The sequence below is a fragment of the Ictidomys tridecemlineatus genome, chromosome 1 (assembly GCF_052094955.1).
Source record: "Ictidomys tridecemlineatus isolate mIctTri1 chromosome 1, mIctTri1.hap1, whole genome shotgun sequence".
NCBI lineage: Eukaryota > Metazoa > Chordata > Mammalia > Rodentia > Sciuridae > Ictidomys > Ictidomys tridecemlineatus.
Window position 1 is genome coordinate 31,414,486 of NC_135477.1, and position 24,632 is coordinate 31,439,117.

Consider the following 24,632-nt stretch of genomic DNA (forward strand, 5'->3'; position numbering starts at 1 on the left):
TAATATGACATAATATAAAATAATTAAACTAAAATTCAGTTCCTTACTTGCATTAATTGCATTGGAGTTCCTCAACAGGCACATATGGCTAGGGGATATCTTGTGGGGCAGCCCAGAAAGTGCAGCTTTTCTGTCACTCAGAAAGTTCCACCCCACCGTGCTGACTTAGGCCAATCATCAGCAAACCACAACCCACCCAAATCTGTCCTCTCATCTGTTCTTGTATAAACTTATCTAGTAATTTTAATTGAAAATTTGTGACCTACAAAAATTTAAAAAATCACCATCCACAAATAATGGAACACACCATCTTCACTCATTACATACTGCTTCTGCGTCACAGTGGCGGAGCTGAGAAGTGGCAAGACAGACTCTATAGAGTAAAAGACTAACTAGATACTATCTGGTCCATTATAGAAGAAGTTTGCCCACTTGTCTGACAGCATTATGCCCACCTAGCTGGGTGGCTCAATCTGTGATAGTAGAAATTTCATGCAACAGCAGAAGTCTATCATAATCACAGGAATCTATCCTGTGATGGACTCCCTTAAATTATTAAGGGATTCAAATGACTCCATTAAAAACAATGAATGATTAGAATCAGCTATGAATGTTGAAGGTTCCTGTATTGAATTGTCACATGCAGAAAGGAAAAGGCCATTCCCTTGGGTTCTGGGCTCTCTATACTCCACAGAGACCAGCCATCACATCATCTGCTTGTGTGCTCTATGCTGAATTTAGTGAATTGACTTGGGAGGCTGAGGCAGGAAGACTGCAAGATCATTAAGTCATTTCTTGGGAAAGTCCTCAATTCTCTTTTCTCCAGAAGATGAAAATAATATTTCTAACTTTCCTAAATTCATATTATTCTTCCCACAATAAAAATAAAACGTTTAGTTATATCATTTTTAATTTTCCTTAGTAATATGTGTTGGGCTCCAGTATAAGGGAGTAGCTTGGAGCACACTGACTAGAAAGTCTTTTAAAAATATAGAAACCTTATGTTTGAGTCATTGGAAAGCTGCTGAGATAAAAAATTGTTTCCAATATTTCATAGCTGGGGGAAACTCCCCATTTGGCTGATGGCTACAGGCAATTTTTAACTGTGTTAGTCAACAACTCTTGAGTCAGGGCAGGAAGTGGTGTAGCTTTCTGACTTAGCTAGGAGGGCAGGGAAAAACTCTTTCTGGAAGAAGATGAATATCATTTGAAACTGAAGTTTTTATTATATAACTAAACATAGGCAAATATCATTAGGCATTCCAGACAGAACAAAGAGGCCACAAAAAGAAGAATGGGAGGATAGAAAGGCAACAAAATTAGTCCAAGGTAGGAAATCTGATCTCCCTCATTTTATGTGGCCAGCATTACATAGATTTCAGAAACAAGGAAATTTCAAGAAGAAAAACAGGAGAACAGTCTGACATAAATATGAATACAAATGTCCTTAACAAACAGTAGAAGATCAAATCCTTTTGTGAGTATACTTACATATTTAGGGGAGAAAGGGAGACCAAAGCATATGACCATCAATATATGATCAACAGAGGCAGAGAATCCATTTGACAGAATTGTACAGTAGTGACAAACAAAAAGATACATTATGGGGAAACGACAAAATGGAGAAAAGGAAAACTTCCCTCATGTGATAAAGAATCTCTGCCAAAATGTACATAAAACGTCATATAAAATAGTGTGATGTTAAACTTTCACCCCCTGCCCGAGATAATAAATAAATAAATAAATAATAAGCTCACTATCACTTCTGTTCATTACTATTGGAAATCCCAGGCAATGCAATAATGTAAGAAAGAGAAATTAAGGTCACTAGCATTTAAAAGTAATAAATTAAAAAAGTGCTAATCCAGTTAGCAGAGTACTATACATAAGAAATTCCAAATGAATATAAAGACAAATTATTGCCATGATGAATAAATTTAACAAGAATTCTAGATATAAAGTCATTAAAATAAAAACTATAACTATGTGTCCACATGCCAAAAACAACAAAATGGAAAAGGCATTGCGTAAATTGTGAATTTTTTAGCTTTTAAAATATTAATTACCTAATTTTAAAAAAAAGCTTTCAAAAATGTGTAAGCCCCCATTGAAAACAAAACAATACTGGAAAAATAAAGTCCAAATAATATACTGCATAAACTGAAATATTCCACATGTGAAGATGTCACTTCTTTACTAATTGTTCTGTAGATTTAATATCATGCTGAAAATATCCCAGGAGAGTGTTTTAGGAAATTAACAAACTGATACTAAAATTTGTTTGGAAATGTAAACAGCTGAGAGTAGACAAAACAATCTTGAAGGAGCAGAAATAACTGGGAAAATTCATACTGCCGGATATCAGGAACAGTCATGGAGCTTGATGACCCAAACTGGCCCAGCACTGAGTCCAACAAACTGCTATGTGGATGAGTTTTGTACTTCTCCAATCTTGTGTTGGCACAAAATTGGGATCATACTGCAAACTTGGGAACTTCAGGAGCACTGAAGTGCAACATGGGAGAACAGTCTTAGTCTTACCTTGGGGATGAAGTAGTTTCTGAATTTAATGTCACAGGTTGTTGCACGGGGCCCACTGGTTGGCAGGAGGTCAATGTATCTCTGGATCTCGTGCACGACAGCCTCTGTGTAGGGCATATGGCTCTTGTCCTGCATGCAGGGGCTTCGGTGTCTGCCAATCACATGGTCAATCTCTTCCTGAACTTTAGCTGATAAGATACAAATAAAAGATGATGGAAAGGAGAAAAAAATAGTATTATGAGCATCTACAAATGAATTAAAACATGAGCTATATGCCCCACATATACCTGGATGTATAAAAAGATTGACATGTTATCTATCTATCTATATATATTCATTCAAACATATATACTATGAGTCACATATGTTTATGAATCTCCTATAAGCTAGGTATTAAGACATAGCCATACAACCTAAATCTTTACAAACCTAATGTATGATATCAGATTGATTAAATGTTTCAAATATGAAATTACCACATAATTAATGCAAGAAATATTGTAATTTCAGAAAAAGCAAGAATAAACTTTAATTTTATACTAAAACAATAAATGACATTTTAAAATTAAATTCTACTAAAAGATCTAAATGAGATTGCATATCTTTGTGTGTGTGTGTGTGTGTGTGTGTGTGTGTGATTTTCAATGGGACCCTTTTCAATCTCCCACTCTTTAGATATAGCCTTTTGAATCATTCTAGAAATATCTTTAGAAATATTTATATATCCAAGTAATCATCTATTTATATTTCTTAATTTATCCAATTTTAGAAAACTCTTAATGATTTCTTGGTAAGGAAGATTAAGATTCATCTCTACTTTATGCAAAATATACACCACAAATAGACACACACACACACACACACACACACACACCTACCTTACATACTTTTCCTCCTTACTGCTTCACCTATATATTTTGATAACAATTCCTAGCTATCAATATGCATTGTTTACACTATAAGGCTGGGGCAAAAGGACAATCAGTATAGGTAATGAATAATTGGGTCAGAAAAATGGGGGCTGATTCAAGAGGAAATAAGTTACTAATACCTCAAGATCCCCTTTCCCTCCTCCTCCACCTGTCACCCAAGGTTACCTGCCTCCAGGGAATTTTTCCTCCTTATAAGGAGTTGTTAATGAATAATGTCCCCTGTACCACTCCCTTCCAACTTGTACCCCTGGATGGCTTTGGTCATGTCCTTGGATTATTTCACATTTTGGCCCACCTTTTGGTCAACAGTCACTAAACTTGGCCCTGATTCTCATCACCAATATCATTATGACCTGATAACTATTGTTTACTATATGTATGTTTCATTCTTTGCACATGTTTAACTTATATTTGAACAATTTATACCAATGTATCCCAATTCCTAATCTTCTAGTTGCTTATTTATATTGTATCCAAATGCTGAGGTCAATGTTTCACACTTCTAGTAATAATTTTATAAATGTTTAAACTACAGATTATCGTTTTAATTTTTCTTATTTTCTATTGCACTTGCTTTATCTACTTAATATAGACAATGGTTTATTTCCTAAGTCTCGTGCCCAAGACACTCCCCTAAACTCCCATCATAATATATAAGGTTGTCTGATTTCTAAAACCTGATTTGTCCTCTGCCTTGGTTTCAAATATTTGAATGGAATATATGTTTCAGTATTTTTCTTTGTCAGTGAAAAGGGGAATGAATTTGTTTAGCAAATGTGGATCTGAAATTTTCTTTTCTTCCTTCCTTCCTTCCTTCCTTCCTTCCTTCCTTCCTTCCTTTCCTTCATTCTCTCTTTTATTTTTCCTCTCTCTGTCCTCCCACCCAGAGATCAAATATAGAGGCCTTCTACTACTGAACCACACCCAGAGCCCTTTTAATTTTATTTTGAGATAACAAGTTGCCGAGGCTTACTTTCAACTTGCAATACTCCAGCCTCAACCTTCTAAGTAACTGGGATTACAGGCATGCACCACCACCAAGCTTGACTCTTATCTTTTCTCTAACCAAAAATATGGCAGTTGTTCTTAAGAACTCTGATGACATTCTCATTCATAATGCTTTAAATATGATCTGACTTATTTCTGAAAGTTGATGTGATTTTAACCATATTATTCCAAAATTCCAAGATCCTCTTTTCTGGAGTGGATGATTTGATTTTATTCACTCATCCAGACACTTGGAATAAATTTTCTACCTTGATGGTGTACATGCAAATATTTCCCTTTGGAGCTATGCATTTTCTGGATTCTTATACCTGATTGTTAAGTTTCAGGAGAGAGAAAGAGCTAAGAGCATCTGATTTCAAGAAGTGGATTTCTATCTTATTTTCAACTCTGTGCTTTTACCTGTGATCTCTGGGTACTTCAACAGGAGCAGGATTCCATATTTCAAAGTGGAACTTACTGTCTCTGTCCCGGCTCCAAATAGATCATTCACAGTGGTTATCAAGGCTTCAGTGGTAAATTCAGTCTCTTGGTTGTGCTTTTCCTAGAAATAATTCAATGCAATTATTTAACAATGAATTTGATATTTAATTATAACAAATACAAAGTAACTCAGATTCTTATAAAGTTAAGCCAAAATAGAACATGGAGAATACAGTATTATAAAAAGTTATTGTGTATTGTGGTAAACTATCGAGGAGTTGATCAAATCTTCATTTCCTACTCTTACTCCTTGTTCCCTAAGGATTCTGTTTATAGCTAGGAAGGCTATGCAATATATTTCTTATGAATAAAATGTTTGTTGGCACCACTTCTCTTTCCTTCTTTTTATTCAAAACATAAATGCAAGATATAGGTAAGACAATAATCATTTTGTGATAGCAAGATTTAGGCATGAAGGTAAAAGGTGGTATATTATGTTGACATTTTAGTTCATTTTCTGGTGCTATAAAAGACTACCAGAAAGTGGGTGAATTATAAAGAATAGAAGTTTATTTTGTCCCAGCCGCTCTTAGTTCTGTTACTTACAGAAAAATTTCAGTATTATTTTTGAATGCAAAAAAAAGCAACTCCACATCCAAACTATAGCATATGGTGAAGGAAAATGTAAGGCATCTGAGTCTCTAAATGTTAATGGACTCCTGTACTAACTCTGTTCTGGCCCATTATAAGACTGCATTTTATTTAAGAAGAATAAATTCACTATTTATAAGATGCTAGTATTGTTTTTCTTATTTGTAGACAAAGATGATCAAAATTGATAGAAATATGTAAATTGGGCCCATATCATAGAAGATACAATAATGTAAACCAAGAATATGCAGTTTTCTTCTACTGATATGAAATTTAGTTAGACTCAGGATTTCCACAAACTCATTGTAAACTTGAAAATGTGTAAAAGCTAATATATCAGAACATAATAAAATAGATTATAAAATAGAGAATCAATTGAAAAGACAAAATGGGCCTAACAATTGCTGTATTTTTATTGTGAGGTAAAATGTAACTTGACTTATAAAAAAATTATAACAATGAATTTACCATTAAATTAACAGTCTTCCCAATCTTCAGTTTGAAATGGCATTACAAACATGAGAACAGAGAGCTTATTCTTAACTGTGTGTATAGGATTAAGAAAAGAGTAGGTAACATGCAAATTCTGAGAATAAGAGACCTATCAAATAGAGCTCTTATACATTGGACACTGTAAAAGGAAAGCACTTGATAAGAACAAATAGGGTTGGTTTAGGATGAGGGGATTATTTGGCACAAAAATGACATCAACAAGAGTTATTTAAATATGGACTAAAAGAGATTTTATAATATAAATATGAAATAACAATAATACATGAACTATATGTAAAATAATAAGTTTTATAACCAGACCATAGGCAAAAGTTTATTTAATGGGGCTTCCGTTATCTACAGGCAGACTATAAAGTGCCTAATAAGACACAACCAACATTTAGACAAACATTTACTCAATAGGTTCATTTCCTAGAAAACGTAGCATTTCAAAAAAACTAACTAAAACAGAAATTGGTACCAAGAGCGAGGTCGTTGCTGTGACTAACATAACCTGTTAGGTTCAAAAGACTTTGGAGTGTTTTGGAATTTGTTGGAGAAATTTTGAGATGTGTAGCAGTACAAGCTGGAAATGCTATAGACTGTTGTAAGCAGAGCTTAGGGGCCAACTGTGGTTTGATCCCAGAAGACCAGAATTCCAATAGGACTGTGGATACTGAAGACATTTTTCAAAAGGTTTTAGAGGAAAAGGAGGACACTATTTGTAATTGGACTAGAGGCCATTCGTGTTATGTTCTGGATGAGAAGTTGTCTGCATTTTGTCCTTGTCCTGAGACTTCCTGTGAAGCTAATTTTAAAAAGTGAAGGACTTCTTAATCTGGTTGAAGAAATTTCTAGGCAGCACAGCATTTGGACAGAGGCTTTAGGTAGATTATCAGTACTTACAGAAGAGAATCCATGTATTCTAGTTTTTTAAAAATAATATTTTAATTTTTCTATGATAATTCATGCAGATCTATAAAGCAGGATGTGCTTAAAGTGCTTGTCAAGAATGTCTTGCCTGACCACTGAACTCACTAGTAAGAATAGAATTAAGTAATGAAACACGAAATGTAGAAGCAATCAGATAACTGAGCTGTTGTCCACATTCTACCTCTTCCATTTTAATCAGGAAGCAGTCGATGAAGTCCCGAGGATTATTAATATCCAGGGATTCTTGGTGTTCCTTTATTTTCTCAAAAAAATACTGTTTCATATCGGCAATATTCTTAAGAAATATTTTATGACTCCCTGGGCAATAATCAATGAGAGCAGGAAAATTATTGCAGACCTAAAAGATAAAATATTCATTAAATGAGAACATATAATAAAGATATATAAATCTTATGCCTAGTCCATTTTAGAAACTGTACCTTTAAAATTTTTTTAAATGTGTTCACTTTGAGGGAAATATAATATAATATATAATAATCTCCAAGCTTATAAGAATTGAGGGAAAGAACGTTTGACTAGATAATCATAAATAATAGTAATTTTATATACTCATACATCATTTTTAGAGATAAAAATAAGTTTTTACAAATTCTCTCCTTTTTCAAACAAAAATTTCCCTGCAATTTGGAAATGTAAATTGGCATTAATTACCACAATTTATATTTTGTAGATGAGGACAGAACTTACAGCAGTATAAAGGCATTTGGGTAACCTGAAAAACAGCACAATGCTGTTCTCTGCTGTTGCTAGTATGAAGTAGCCTCAAAAATAGAATACTTTCTATAGAATAGGGAGGGTTTTGAATATACCATGAAATACAATTGTGTACAAAGGCCATTAGGTGATTTCTGAGCATCTCACAATAGCTATTTTGAAGAATGCAGAACATGTTCAGCATGGGGTAAAACTATGTTTGTTCAGGGATTGTACAGAGTAAAAACCAATTATTATATTGACTCTATTACCTTGTCAGCTGGGATCCTAATGAAGCATCAAAGTTCTCTTCTTTATTTAGAGTTTCTGTAACAGCTGTGCAAGCCTCAATTCTCCCTCCTTAATATCCTAAACAAAGAAATTTCTTCCAAGTAAAGTAATGAAATTTCTAAGTGGTAATTGGAGGGCAGCCCCTGTCCTTCTCAGAAGCCTGGATGTCCACTAAGTGCCATGGTCTGTCTTTGTTCATTCACCAAAGTACTTTATGAAGATTGGGCTTTGGGAGTTATTTGCCAATGCACTTTTATATCATCTCTATATGTGGGCATTCATATTCCTGTGCATAAAATAAAGGGCTTAAACATCTCTTCCTGATTCTCACTCCATAACATCAAGCTCTTGACCGGACGTAGTTTACAGACTCATTTCATTGCTTGAACCATTAGCAGTTTTGATTTTCCTGAGGAAAGACCATAAGTGGTCTTTGGAAAAAGAAATTTTGGTCTAACCTGGATCCATGGTGAGCTCAGAATCTTGAGGTTTTCATCAAATTTTTCCAAAAAACTTAGCAAATGCTGGTCTTTATAATCAAAACGATTATGGAAAACAATAGAGCAGATCACATTGCAGGGAGCACAGCCCAGGTAAAGGGTGGGATCACAGGGAGAGCCTAAAGAATTGGAAACATTAAAAAATTAACATTAAAATATATAAGTATATGTCTTTGAGGTAACAGGAAAGGTAATTTTAGAAATTTTCAGCAATATCCATCTACAATCTGTTTACTAGGAAAATATTCAACATGCTAAGTCAGCAAATTTTTTGAAACTTTAAACTTAAATTAATTATTATCTTCTAGCTAGTTCATAATGTTTTTTTTAATACTCCATTCAACTCACTGCCATTTTTTAACACATTCTAATCCAAATTCACTTATTTTTGAAAATGTTTTAAAAGATTAGTCTTTCAAAAACACCTGCTAATTCAAGTTTGGGAAGAATTATATTTGCTATCAAACCCTGTAGGTAGTTAAGAATGATATAGAATGAAAAAGTAGTCAGGGACATCCATTTAATATATATATAAATCAGCTTTTGGAAGATTCATGTGTAAAACCAGCAAAGGGAAAAACTAGCACAGCCATGGATGAATTTATATATCTGTGGATCCAACAAATAAAAGTGGAAAGCATCCATGTTTTATGAGGAAAAAAAACCATACACAATGACATGTGTTTGTCAAAATAAAACTGAGAATTTTTTTTAAATTTTAAACTAAATCTGAAGTAACACAAACAAAAGGCTAAGTTGATAAATGAAATCTATTTTTTCATTTAATAGTGAGAAGGGGACATTAATTTTCCCACCTTGGTAAGTAGTGTCCATCATATCCAATAGCCTTAAATTTAATTTATTTTGACAAATCTACCCTCTTTTGAAATTCTGGGATATTTTTATGAAGCATATATTCATCAAAAACTCATTAATGAATTCAAATGTTGACCATCATTATTGTCAATCCTGTCATTTTAAGTGTAAAGAAATAAAAATAGGACAAAGTTTTTCCTTTTTGTGGGTGTTATACTTAGACAGTCAATATTTCTCTGAAAGCTAGTTTGTGAGATAATTCAGGAATGTTGAGGAGGTAAAATGGTTGGTTTCACTGTGAGAGTTGTAACAGAAACAGAGGATTAATTCATTGATATGAATCAGCTGGGTGTTAACTGGGCAGGTGGAATGTGATTGGAGTACATGGGTCACTGGGGGTGAGCCTTGGGGATATTTATATTTTGTTCATGGTGAGTGGGGTTCTGTCTGCTTTCCTGGTGCTGTGCCCTGAGGTGCTTTCCTCTATCACATCCTTCTGCCTCATCTTGAGCCCAGAAGTCAGCTGACCATGGACTGAACCTCTGAAACTATGAGCCAAGTAAACTTTTATGCTCTAAATTGTTTTTGTCATTATTTTTCATCAAAATGATGAAAAAGCTAACTAAAATGGTATGTATAAAATAATTTTATTTTATACAAATAAAATTATAATGAGATGAACAATAAACTTCATTTAGTAAAATGCATCCAAATTCACCACTACCGATTTAACTGTGACTTGATAAAAAAAAAAGGAAGTGAAAAAAACTCTACAATGAAAATTACAAACAAGGCACAGCCCGGGAACCCACCGTAGAGGGGCACAATTGAACAATGCAGAGTTCTGGCAGCATAGAGACTCAGAGTTTCAGATCCTTTGGAGATAGAGAGTGCTAGACTGCAACCCATATCTCTGCAGGGCACCAGACAGAGTTGACTGAAGTCTGGACTTAGTGGAGAAACAGCCCAGTTCCCTCCTCCTCACTGGACACCACGGCACAGAAACAGGTGGCTGCCATCTTGTAAAATCTGCTTCATCAGCTTTGAGTGATTGTAACAAGCAGCAAGATTGGCATTGGAACAGGTGTGTGAGTCAGCCCCCCCCCCAGCTGTGATAACTCAAAACCTTTCTCACCAGCTCTCGGTTGGCATGGCTATCAGAGGGAATAAGACAGACCAGGTTGTCAGTCTCCAACTCCCCCTCTCCACAGCTGTAATGTCTTGGTGACTACCCAACACAGAGATAATGCTCAGTTGATCAAGAGTGCAGGGAGGCCAGGGTGCCACATGCCCAGAGTGAACCCAGAGCTGTGGAGAAGAGTCCCAGTAATTGGGGCCTCGTGGGCAGGAGAAGTGAGGGGAATAGAGACTGGGAGCAACCCAAAGAGATCTGGATTGGAGAGGCACCTGGCAGGGGAGGGAGAGCTGCCTCACAAGAATTGTTTTCTACATCCTGAGGGCAGAGACTCAACCTGGCATGCACAATGCCACCCACTGGAAGAAGAGAAAACAGAATTCTAAGAGTGCATTATTTTTCTTTATTTTCCCCTCTTTCCTCTTTCCTTTTTATCTTTTTATTCTTTTTTTCTCTCTTTTTTATTCCTTTTTCGATATCTCTTCCCCATCTTTTCTTTTTTTACTTTCTTCTTCTTTCCTTTTTACTTTATTTCTTCCTTCGCTTCCTATCCCAACCTCACAAGCGTTACTATTTCTACTACATTTAATTTACTAAATGCAAATAGGTGAATGTTTTATGCTTCTTATTGTCCCCCCAAGTATTTAGCTACCCCACAATACCTCCTGTCTATTCTCTTGTTAACAACCCCCTTCATTAGAGCTCTTGTCCAAAGTTGCTAAGATATATTAACCCCCATATCCTCACATCTTTCCCCCTAATCATAAAGTCTTACGCCTGACCCTCAGTTCTCTGTAGCCACCAGAATCTGTATGCCTTTTATGAAGCTAATGAATTTATTTTAAATTACAATTCAATCCAACATCTCGGATATTGTCTCCCATCACAAAGGAGAAATCTCAGAACTATACAAAACCCAATACAAATCTATAGGAGAAAATAATAACACAGCACTCACACAGAGCTGGAAGGAAACATGAGCAACATAAAAAAAAACAAGGAAAAAAGGAACACAAACAATGCAGAACAACTCAACAATAGAGGAGTTATTAGCTACAGCAGAAAGAATGACAGATAAAGATTTCAAAATATGCTTCAGATGATCTGGAGTGTCAGAAAGATCTTAGACAGCAAATGCAGACAATGAAAGATCACTTTGACTTTGAATTACATAAAAATCCAAGAAGCAAAAGATCAACCTTACAGGGAGATAGAGGTTATACAAAAAGACAAATAGAAATCTTGGAAATGAAGGAAATTATAAGCCAAATTAAAAACTCAAATGAGAGTATCACCAGCAGAGTGGAACAATTAGAAGTCAGAACATCAGACAATGAAGATAAAGTATATCATCTCAAAAAGAGTCTAGACAGCTCAGAAAGGCTAATAAGAAATCATGAGCAGAACATCCAAGAAATTTGGGATAACATAAAGAGACCAAATTTAAGAATTGTTGGGATAGAGGAAGGTATAGAGGTCCAAACCAAAGGAATGAGTAATATATTCAATGAAATAAATTTAGAAAACTTTCCAGACATAATGAATTAAACAGAAATCTAAATCCTAGAAGCCTACAGGATGCCGAATGTACAAAACCACAAGAGATCCACACCAAGACACATTATAATGAAAATGCCTAACTGCCCCAGTCTGTCTGGGCACAATTCAGGAACCATTGTCAAAAGAAACTAACTTTATTTTTAGAACTACCAACACCAAACAAAACAACTCCTCAGGAAAAAACCCTCAGAGCCCAACTGCCACCACTGGCTTCCACAAGCCACTCACCCACACAAGCCTCTCCACCTCCCACAATCCTCCTGCTCTTGAGGCCAATTGGCTGGGTTTCATGGGTGGAGCCAAAGAAGTCCCCCAATGAGCAGCTCCGTGGAGGAGCCAATCAGCTAGATGTTGCTGGGGCCGCTGTGAGCCAATCATCAGCTGGCAACTGGAAGTTTGCTTGGGCCCCTTTGGCTGTGGCTCTCAACATCCCCCCCTCTCTGTTTAAACAACAAGCATGTGGCTTGGGGACCATGCCTGCCTTAGGTTGTCCAATACTACCTATGGTCCTTACTCGTCTTCGGATGAGCTGACCTCAGGGCGTCAGCTCCCTGTCTTAGGTTGGTACCATTGTAATTGGATCTTACCCGTCATTGACTACCAGTCCAGTATACAGCCACACCTGTGGAGAGGTCTTTGTACCAGCGGGGGGGTGAGGTTCTTTGCCTCACCTCTGTTGGCCCCCAAATTTTAGCTGAACGATCATGACAAGCAGAAGGGAGGAAGATATATCAAGCCAATTGACGGCTCTTGTTGGAAAAATTGTACCACTGATGACATCATCAGCAAAAATACCCCAACACTACCACAAGTCGCTGCACCAACAGATAGTTCACAATGCATACAAGTGAGTTCACAATGCATAGAGGTGACACATAGTCTAGGCAAGTTCTGCAAGCAGTTCAGTGATGGCTATTGCAGAAGCTGTAGATTAGTTTTATCTTTGTTTTCACCGGCACTAGGATGAAGATAGGAATTTTGGCAATAATGGCTAAAGAAAAAATTATGTAACATTCCAGAAGGCACTAAAAGAAAACAATTTTCGTAACAATTTACATTATCTTCACCAGCACTGGGATTAAGCTAGGAATTCTGGCAATAATGGCTAAAGAAAAAATTATGTAACATTCCAGAAGGCACTAAAAAAAACAATTTTCTTAACAATTTACATTATCGTGAAGAGAATTATTAAATATAATGAAAAGGAAAGGTAAAAGTAAACAAACAGATCTGTTAACCTCCTTTTTTGTTTACATATTAAAACAATTCTTAACAGTTATTTACCCAATTTAAATTAAACCATTTAAATTATGGGAATAAAAAAAAAATTGGATCCATTTTTTCATGAGCGCTCATCATATATGATATATGGACATATGTACATTCAAACATATAACACAAAACACAAGTGGGCACACATAATATAATACATACAACACATAACATAATAGTAAAGGCCTTATAACTTTTTACAGGTGAAATCTCCATTGCAATGTTTAAAAACTCTATAGTCAAGAAAAATAGAACTGATCAGCAAAACATTAATCTAGGTCTGTATGAGCTCAAAAAACAAAATAGAACTTCATGTTATGGGAAAGGGCAATAATAAAATAGATATTGAAAGAAGCATCCTGGTTCTGTCGCAGATGTAAGGATAGTCAAATTGGAGTTTTGGATATCAGCTGTTATGGATTTGAGCCAAATCATCTTCTTTTTGGTCTGTAGAAATCGCCCTTCAGTTAATCTCTCTGGAATCCAAATCGGCTGCTGTTCTCCTTGTGGAAACACACAAACAGACCCCTGACTGCAGACAATCACTGGGTCAGGATTTTAGTTAATCTCTCCTGAATCCAATTGGCTGCTGTTCTTCCTGTGGAAACATACAAACAGGCCCCCGACTCCAGACAATCACTGGGTCAGGACCTTGGTTAATCTCTTTGGAATCCAAATCGGCTGCTGTTCTTCCTGTGGAAACACACAAACAGACCCCCGACTCCAGACAATTACTGGGTCAGGACCTTTCCATTGTCCTGTTAGAATATCTTTCCAAAGTACCTTGGGCTTATGTACATTTTTTGGACACATATGCCTTTCTGCAGCACTAAGTCCTGATGAATCCAAATTTAAAAAGTTTAGAGTAAAAAGGGTTATTTTAAGTTTATCTTTGGGGAATATATACCCCTTCCCAATTCCTTCTTTTTGCTTTAATAAGTACATTTTAATAGTTCGATGAGCTCTTTCAACTATGCCTTGTCCCTGTGGATTGTATGGGATTCCTGTTATATGAGTAATGCCAAATGATGAGCAAAATTGTTTAAAAGAGGTAGAAGTATAACCAGGGGCATTATCTGTTTTTAATTGTTTTGGAATGCCCACAGTGGCAAAATTTTGTAAGCAATGAGCTATAACATCTTTAGTTTTTTCTCCGGCATGAAGGGAGACCATCAAAAATCCAGAAAAAGTATCAACTGTAACATGCAAATATTTTAATTTTCCAAATTCTGGCAAATGTGTGACGTCCATCTGCCAAATATGGTTAGGTATCAATCCTCTAGGATTGACTCCAAGATTAACTTGTGGTAAAAAAGTCACACAATTTTGACATTGTTTTATCATTTGTCTAGCTTGTTCCTTAGTGATTTTAAAACGCTTTTGTAAAGTATTAGCATTGACATGGAACCTTTTATAAAAATTTATAGCTTCTTCTAGTGTAGAGAAAATATGTATGTCATGTGTAGTTTTATCTGCTAAATCATTGCCCAAACTAAGGGCTCCAGGCAATCCTGTATGCGCCCTGATATGTCCTATAAAGAATGGATCTTTTCTGTCCCAGATTAAACTTTGTATAGTGGAAAACAAAGAGAAAACAGTAGAAGAAGGGGAAATCCTACCAGCATCTTCAAGGGATACTATAGCATTAACTATATACTGACTATCAGAAAATAAATTAAATACAGAATCTTTAAACATCACAAAAGCTTGTAATACTGCATTAAGCTCTACCTTTTGAGCTGATTGTTTGGGTACTAAAAATGTAAAAGTTTGATCAGGTGTAACTATTGCTGCTGTACCATTATTTGACCCATCAGTGAATATATTTGAAGCATTCATGATAGGTGTTTTTCTTCTCATTTTTGGAAAAATTACAGGATGCAATGACCAAAAAGACAATAAAGGATTAGATGGTAAGTGGTTATCAAAAGAAACATTAGATTTGCACATGATTATTGCCCAAGTATTTAACTCATTAGCTAATTCATCAGTTTGATTCAGAGTATATGGAGTAATAATTTTATTGGGAGAAATTCCAAATACTCCCTTTGCTGTTTTTATTCCTTTGAGTATTAATTGTCCTACAGCCTCAGGATACCTAGTAAGAATAGTGTTAGGAGAATAAGATAAATGTATCCATAATAATGGACCTTCTTGCCAAAATACTCCTGTAGGAATATTTTTTGTTGGTAGTACAATAAATAATAAAGGCAAACATATCAATTCTATCCAAATGCATATTTTCCATATATGTTTCAATGATTTTTAATGCCTTTCTTGCTTTAGGCATTAACATTTGGGGTGAATTTGGATCTGATGGACCTTTTAGGATATCAAATAAAGGTCCCAATTCTCCTGTTGGAATACCTAGATAAGGCCTTATCCAATTTATATCTCCTAATAACTTTTGAAAGTCATTAAGTGATTTGAGTTGATCTACTCATATTTGAATTTTTGGTGGATGGACCATGGTTGAGGATAATAGAACTCCTAAATAATTAATTGGAAAATTTAATTGTACTTTATCTATTGCTATCTCTAGATTATAATTTTTTAATAAGTTTGTAAGTGTGGCATAACATTCTAGCAATGTGTTTTTAGCTTTGTGTGCTAATAATACATCATCCATATAGTGGAATATTTGTAGTTCAGGATTTTGATTTCTAAGTGGCTGGATTACTTTGTTAACATAAATTTGACACATAGTTGGGCTGTTAGCCATCCCTTGAGGGAGTACTTTCCATTCATATCTCTGATCAGGATCTTCATGATTCAGTGCAGGAATAGTAAATGCAAAACGTTGACTATCCTCAGGATGAATTGGAATTGAAAAAAAAAACAATATTTAATATCTATAACTAAAACATACAAAGTTTTTGGCAAAGCAGACAATTGAGGAATCCCCGATTGAGCAGGTCCCATAATGACCATTTCATTATTAATGGCTCTTGAATCTTGCAATAATCTCCATTTACCAGATTTCTTTTTGATGACAAAAATGGGAGTATTATGGGGAGATACAGAAGGTTGTATATGTCCTTCCGCTAATTGTTGTTTGACCAGATCATGGGCTACTTGTATCTTTTCTTTAGTCAAGGGCCACTGAGGAACCCATACTGATCTTTCTGATTTCCATGTAATTTTTATTATCTCAGTGGCCCTTTGTGAAAATCCAACCCATGTCTGTGTCTGTCTGTTCCTTGATCTATTTGTATTGGTGCTGCTATACCTTGTTCTTGTTTTTCTAATCTTTTTCCTTTCCTAAAACCTTGTCTAGCCATAATAATGGGTGCATTTTGATTGATATTATTTGTTAATGTCAAACCTAATTGATCTAAGACATCTCGACCCCATAAATTTATGGGAAGATGATCCAATACATATGGCTGTATAGTTCCTTCACATCCTGCAGGATCCTTCCAATCTAATACCATTGCACTTCTATGGGGATTAGTCACCACTCCTAGGCCTCGAAGCGTTTGAGTGGCTTGTTGTAATGGCCAGTGTTTTGGCCATTCTTGACAAGAGATGATGCTAAGGTCTGCACCTGTATCCAGTAGCCCATTAAATTTATGTCCTTGAATATTTAGTTTTAGCATGGGGCGAGAATCTAAATTTAAAGAAAGCATAGCCCAATCTACACCTGTGGAGCCTAATCCCTTGGAACCTCTTTCTACAGCATGACTGGAAAATTTATAATGTAGGCTTGGTATTATTAGTAACTGTGCTATTCTATCTCCTGGTGAAATTACTGATATACCCTTTGGAGAACTGGCTATAATTTTTATTTCACCTTCATAATCAGGATCAATTACCCCAGGACTTATCAAAAGTCCTTTTAGAGTAGAAGAGAAATTCCTAGAGATAAATGAATACACAAAGCAAAACAAAATTAAAAATACAGAAGTGCACTCATATAGAGCTGATTAGCTGTATATGACACAACATATCGGAATCTCTGGGACACTATGAAAGCAGTACTAAGAGGAAAATTCATTGCATGGAATTCATTCCTTAAAAGAAGAAAAAGCCAACAAATAAATAATCTCACACTACATCTCAAAGCCCTAGAAAAAGAAGAGCAAATCAGCAGCAAATGCACTAGAAGACAAATAATTAAAATCAGAGCTGAAATCAATGAAATTGAAATAAAAGAAACAATTGAAAAAAATTAACAAAACTAAATTTGGTTTTTTGAAAAAATAAATAAGATTGACAGACTCTTAGCCATGCTAATGATGAAAAGAAGAGAGAGAACCCAAATTACTAGCATATAGGATGAAAAAGGCAATATCACAACAGACACTACAGAAATACAAAAGATAATTAGAAATTATTTTGAAACCTTATAATCCAATAAAATAGAAGATACTGAAGGCATCAATAAATTCCTTAAGTCATATGATCTACCCAGATTGAGTCAGGAAGATATACACAACTTAAACAGACCAATATCAAGTGAGGAAATACAAGAAGCCATCAAAAGATTACCAACCAAGAAAAGCCCAGGATCAGATGGAGTTTTACAAGATCTTTAAGGAAGAACTAATACCAATACTCTTTAATCTACTTCAGGAAATAGAAAAAAAGAGACTACTTCCAAATTCATTCTATGAGTCCAATATCTCCCTGATTAAAAAATCAAAGACACTTCAAAGAAAGAAAACTTCAGATGATTATCTATAATGAATACAGATGCAAAAATTCTCAATAAAATTCTGGCAAATCGGATACAAAAACATATCAAATAGATCCTGCACCATGATCAAGTGTGATCCATCCCCAGTATGCAAGGTTGGTTCAACATATGGAACAATAAATGTAATTCACACATCAGTAGACTTAAATGATCATATGATCATCTGGATAGACACAGAAAAAGGATTTGACAAAATACAGCACCCCTTTATGTTCAAAACACTAGAAATACTAGGGATAACAGGAACTTACCTCAACATTGTAAAAGCTATCTATGCTAAGCGTCAGGCCAGCATCATTCTAAATGGAGAAAAATCGAAGGCATTCCCTCTAAAATCTAGAATAAGGCAGGGACACCCTCTCTCATCGCTTCCATTCAACATAGTTCTTAAAGCACTGGCCAGAGCAATTAGACAGATAAAAGAACTTAAAGCTATAACTATATGAAAAGAAGAACTTAAACTAGCACTATTTGCTGATGATATGATTCTATACCTAGAAGACCCAAAAGGCTCTACCAAGAAACTTCTAGAACTAGTAAATCAATTCAGCAAAGTGGCAGGATATAAAATCAACACCTATAAATCAAAGGCATTCCTGTATATCAGTGACAAATCCTCTGAAATTGAAATGAGGAAAACTATCCCATTTAGAATATCCTCAAAAAAATACTTGGGAATCAACAAAAGAGGTGAAAGATCTATACAATGAAAACTATAGAACCCTAAAGAGAGAAACAGAAGAAGACCTTGGAAAATGGAAAGATATACCTTGCTCATGGATAGGCAGAATTAATATTATTAAAATGGCCAAATTACCAAAAGCACTATACAGGTTCAATGCAATTCCAATCAAAATCCCAATGGCATTCCTCACAGAAATAGAAAAAGCAATTATGAAATTCATCTGGGAAAATAAGAGACCCTGAATACTAAAGCAATTCTAAGCAGGAAGAGTGAAACAGGTTAGGTATCCCTATATCAGATTTTAAACTATACTACAGAGCAATAGTAACAAAAACAGCATGGTACTGGCACCAAAACAGGCTGGTAGACCAATGGTACAGAACAGAGGACACAGAGATCAACCCACAAAATTACAACTACCTTATATTAGACAAAGGTGCTAAAAGCATGCATTGGAGAAAGGATAACATCTTCAACAAATGGTGCTGGAAAAACTGGAAATCCATATGCAACAAAATGAAATTGAATTCCTTTCTCTCACCATGCACAAAAAGTTAACTCAAAAAGGATCAAGAATCTAGGAATCAAACCTGCATCTAATAGAAGAAAAAGTTGGCCCTAATTTCCATCATGTGGGGTTAGGCCCCAAGTTCCTTAATAAGACACCTATAGCACAAGAATTAAAACCAACAATCAACAGGTGGGATGAATTCAAACTAAAAAGTTTTTTTCTCAGCAGGAGAAATAATATTTGAGGTGAATAGAGAGCCTACATCCCAGGAACAAATTTTTACCTCTCACACATCAGATAGAGCTCTAATCTCTAGGGTACACAAAGAACTCAAAAAGTTAAACATAAAAAAAACCCCACAAATAATCCAATCAACAAATAGGCCAAAGACCTGAATAGATACTTCTCAGAAGAGGATATACAATCAATCAACAAATATATGAAAAAATGCTCACCATCTCTAGCAGTCAGAGAAATCCAAATTAAAACTACTCTAAGATACCATCTCACTCCAGTAAGAATGGCAGCCATTATGAAGTCAAACAACAAGTGCTGGCGAGGATGCGGAGAAAAAGGTACACTGATACATTGCTGGTAGGACTGCAAATTGGTGCAGCCAATTTGGAAAGCAGTATGGAGAGTCCTCAGAAAGCTGCGAATGGAACCACCATTTGACCCAGCTATTCCTCTTCTGGGTCTATATCCAAAGGACTTAAAAACAGTATACTATAGGGACACAGCCACATCAATGTTTATAGCAGCACAATTCACAATAGCTAGACTGTGGAGCCAAACTAGATGCCCTTCAATGAATGAATGGATAAAAAAAATGGCATTTATACACAATGGAATATTACTCAGCACTAAAAAATAACAAGATCATGGCATTTGCAGGGAAATGGGTGGCATTAGGGTAGATTATGCTAAGTGAAATTTGCCAATCCCAAAAAAAACAAAGGCCAAATGTCTTCTCTGATATAAAGGGGTGACTCAAAATGGAGTTGGGAGGAAGAGAATGAGAAGAAGGTTACCTCTAGATTGGGAAAAGGGGTGGGAGGAAAAGGGAGGGAGAAAGGGAATCATATGGAAGATAGAAGGTGCCCCCACATTATACAAAATACATGTATGAAGATGTGAGAAAAAAATTTAAAAAAAAGAATTGTCTCACCTTAGATTAGGTAGAGAGAAGTGATGGGAAGGGAGGGGAGGGGAAGAGGGGAAAGGAAGAACAATAGAATGAAATTATTATTGCTGTGGGTATATGTGACTGCATGACCAATGTGATTCTGCAACCTGTACACTCAGAATAATGAGAAATTATTTCCCACCTGATTCAAATATATGATATGTTAAGGTCATTGTACTATCATGTGTAACTAATTAAAATAAATTTTAAAAAATGACAAATTCATATCCTTAGTCAAAAGACAGCAAGATATGAAATATAGTCTTAACCGAAGATAAGGATTTCAAAATAGTTTCAAATTTAAAAAAAAATAAAATTACAAACAACTGTTGAAAACAATTACAGAAGACATAAAAAGATAGAAACATCTCCCATGTTTATAGACTAGAAAAATTAATATTTTTAAAAGTTTATACCACCCAAAGTATTTTGTAGATTTGACTTAGTCCCCATGAAATATCAATGACATTCTTCACAGAAGTAGAAAAAACAATTCTAAGGTTAATGTGGAGGCACAAATGATCATGAATAGTCAAGAAAATCTTGAGCAAAATGAAATGTTTGCGTCAGCATTTTTGGCACTGTGACCAAAATATTTGACAAAAACTATATATATCTCCCCTATATTTTTACCTCTATTTTTTTCATTGTCCATTCATGAGTTTTTGATATCTAAATCATAGTAGGAATAAAGCTGGAGGTGGGACAATTCCTGCCACAGTGAGCAAAAAAAAAAAAAAAAAAAAAAAAAAAAAAAAAAAAAACCATGACACTGGCACAAAAACAGGCAACTAGAACAGTATTAGAGAATAGAGATCACACAAAAAAATATTCATCTGTAGCCAATCGATTCCCAACAAAGTTACCAAAACATCCAGTGGGAAAAGGAGAGCTTCTTCAATAAGTGGTGCATGCAAAAGATTGAAACTTGACCCTTATCTCTCACCTTACACAACATACAACTAATGCCCTAATGCACTAATGCCCTGAGAGCAATTAACTTGGTGGTAATGATGGAGATACAGAAGGGCTTAGGCAGCCAGGGCAAGTTGGCAAGTGAGGAGGTTGCAGGTAGGGCCAGAACAAAGGAGCAAGGAAGGGGTCTTCTGATGAAGTCAACTTCTTGGTTGACAAAAGGGCTCATGGACACAAGCGGGGAACCCAATCAGACAGACACTTCCATACTCATGATCCTAAGGTAGGGATCCGATAGAAAAACTAAAACAGATGCATGGACAGAGAGGGCACCAATCAATAATAGGGAGGAGCATGTGGACAGGGGAGGAGATAAGGAAAAGAAAATTCCAGAGACCATAGAAAGAACAGGCCACAACTCACCAGTTTTATATAGGCCAAAATTCCCAGTTCTGGGTCCCTTCTCCTCAGAGAAGCCTATTTTTGCATCTCTGTCTCTTTTCAATAAACACACTTTTATTTTTTCAATAAATCTACTTCTTGCTTCCTATCCCTGTGTCCTGTTCTTCAATTCTTTGCTGAACGGACGCAACAAACCCAACACCCCAAGACTATAACTATAACTCTAGGCAGGCAGGGTGTGGCTGGAGGAGGCGAGTCTCTGGGAGTATGGATTTGGGTTTTATATTTTGTCCTGTTGATTAAGACTCCCCTCCATTCCTCTCCCCTTCCTGGTGTCATAACCCCAGATGCTTTCCTCTGCCACACACTTCCACTATGATGTTCTGCCTCATCTCAGGCCCTAAGGAATAGAGTTGGCCATCTATGCACTGAGACCTCTGAAACCATGAGCCCCGAAATAAACTTTTCCTCCTTAAAGTTGTTTTTAATCAAGTCTTTTGGTCACAGTGGTGAAAATACTGACTAAATATACAAGGAAATCATATTTTTGCCATAAAGAAGAACTAAATCATTTGTAGCCAACTGGACAGAACTAAAGGGCATTATGGTAAGTGAAAGAAGACAGACACAGAAAGGTAAGTCTTCACTGTCTCTCATTTGTGGACATTAAAAAAATTAATCTGAAGTTAAAATAGTGATTATACTAGAGATGGAGAAGAGTATGATGTGGTGGTGGTACGGAGAGTAGATAAAGAAAGAATGGATTTGATCAGTTTATGCCGTATGCAGGCGTGGGAGTATTATACTGACCACCAATAACATGTACAAACTACATGTTCATAATAAAATAATATTTAAAAATTAATAAACTTTTAAAAAATGATGTAAACAAAGAATACAGCATTGGAAAATAGCAAACCTGTAGAGTTACCTACACCTTTACCAGACTCCTTTAATTATTACAGAGTTCCAAGCTTTCAGAAAAAGCTTTATTTTAGCTAAGGAATTGGAAGACAATTTGGGAAGTCTGGAATTTCCTTGTGTCTGTCATTCACTAGCAAAGTCTAATTTTCAGTCTTTTGTTATGTTTGGAAGAGAAATTTATAAACAGAGCCATCTGGATCCAATCTAAAAATCAGAGACAATATAAAAAAAAACACTTCACAGATAAGTAGAGGACAGGGAGAGGTAAATAATTGCCATAATGAAGATTAATGAGACTTTCCAGGAGATATGCAAGTCAATATGAAACTCTACATTAGTGTAATTACTGGTGGAAATTGCAGACACCAGCCTTGGAAGAAACCCTGAGAGATGTCAGTCAGTAAGGTTGTCTGCGTAAACACAGTCCCATTAATCACACACAACACTTGCTTCATCTCCATAGGATCTAAGGTGGGTGTTTCCACTGTGTCCAATGGACAATGGTGAAAGTTGTGGAATGGGAAGCTCACAAATGTGTCATGGATAAAACCTCCTCTTTAGTCAGCATTTTTGGCACTGTGACCAAAATATTTGACAAAAACAATATATATAAAACCCCTATATTTTTACCTCTCTTTTTTCATTGTCCATTCATGAGTTTTTGATATCTAAATCATAGTAGGAATAAAGCTGGAGGTGGGACAATTCCTGCCACAGTGAAAAGGAAACCTTGTATCTTCATGATGCACTGATTTTGAAAACAGAAAAAAAGAGTAAGATGCTGTGACCTTTTACACCCACCATGCATGCCCAGTCCACCCACAGGCAGCACAGATACACAAACTCTGGATCTCTGCTTTTAATCACCCCTCCTCCACATGAGGGCTGACAGACAGGACCCAGAACAAATGTCTCTGTGTGGAATGGATCAATGGGCCTTACTAGGGAGGAGATAGTCTGGTAAAGGCAGTGATTATCAATCACTCACACTTGGTTTTCCTCAACTCTTCCACAAGGCAGCGAGCTTCCTCTTGAACACATTTCTCAATGTTCCTCTTCCCCATCCCAAAACTCCGCAGGGTCGAGACTGAGAAGCGCCTCATCTCTTTCCACCTGTTTCCATTACTTAAAATGATTCCTAAAAGAGAGGGAGCAGAAAACGAAGAGTGAGATCCCAGGTGAGGCAGAGGAAGCTAAAAGTGTCAGCCACAAAGATGGCCAAACTTAGCCTTAGGAGATCATCAAGTCTCTCTCTCTCTCTCTCTCTCTCTGTCTCTCTCTCTCTCTCTCTCTCTCTCTCTCTCCACCCTCTCTCCCTCTCTTTTTTTTTTCTTTTTTCTGTGTTCCACATGCCCACTATCTCACGCACATGCACCCTTACCAAGACCTGTACTTGTTCTATCAACCACTGGGAAACTGCCTCTTCCAGAAAACTCTTCCCCACGATCAATCAGGGCTTCCTTCACAGCTTCATATCCGTGCAACACCACAGTGGGCTTCTTGCCCAAATACAGAGTGAACACAGGGCCATAGACTTTTGACAACTGGAAACGGGAAAGAAAATAGAAATGTTAGCCAAAGAAATAAGTACTTGACCTACATATTTTGAATGATTCATACTGTTATTCAGATTATTCTTATTGTATTTGTTATATTTTATTCTGCCATATGAACCTTCAAATATTTCTAAGTTTTGCTTACAGATATGATGGTAATTATAGATGTTACTTATGGATGGTCTTTGATGTACCTGGCTCAGGCAATGGATACCTATGATGTAATTAATTCTCACATCGATTCATTTAGAAGACTTGTTTGTCCTGTTTTACATTTAAAGTGAATAAAGTTAGAGAGTTACAAAACTCATTTGTAGTATACCATGATTAATAAACAGAAGACCTAAATTTGAACCTTTGTTTTGTCTGAAGCTTGAACAATTTATCAGCCCTCAGTTCATCTTAATTTCCTAAGTACACATACCAATCTCACCATTTATCCAAGAGCACTCTATAAGAAAACAGGGAAATACCCAGTTACTGAAATTC

At 35.9% G+C, this 24,632-nt stretch overlaps 1 protein-coding gene across 5 annotated transcripts in view; it reads right to left on the bottom strand.

Moving 5' to 3' along the window:
* LOC101964311 (cytochrome P450 2C18) overlaps positions 1–24,632 on the bottom strand; it is an 86,733-nt gene that overhangs the window by 5,840 nt on the left and 56,261 nt on the right. For 2 of the 5 annotated variants that reach the window (XM_078037688.1, XM_013362136.4), the window contains 6 exons: positions 23,969–24,131; positions 23,576–23,725; positions 8,441–8,601; positions 7,159–7,335; positions 4,881–5,022; positions 2,542–2,729 (listed from right to left, as the gene is read on the bottom strand). In XM_078037688.1, coding sequence (XP_077893814.1) covers positions 2,542–2,729; positions 4,881–5,022; positions 7,159–7,335; positions 8,441–8,601; positions 23,576–23,725; positions 23,969–24,131 — 981 coding nt within the window. Of the gene's footprint in view, positions 1–2,541; positions 2,730–4,880; positions 5,023–7,158; positions 7,336–7,963; positions 8,061–8,440; positions 8,602–23,575; positions 23,726–23,968; positions 24,132–24,632 lie in introns of those variants that run through there. The other 3 variants (XM_078037702.1, XM_021731931.3, XM_078037713.1) reach the window with 3 other exon arrangements.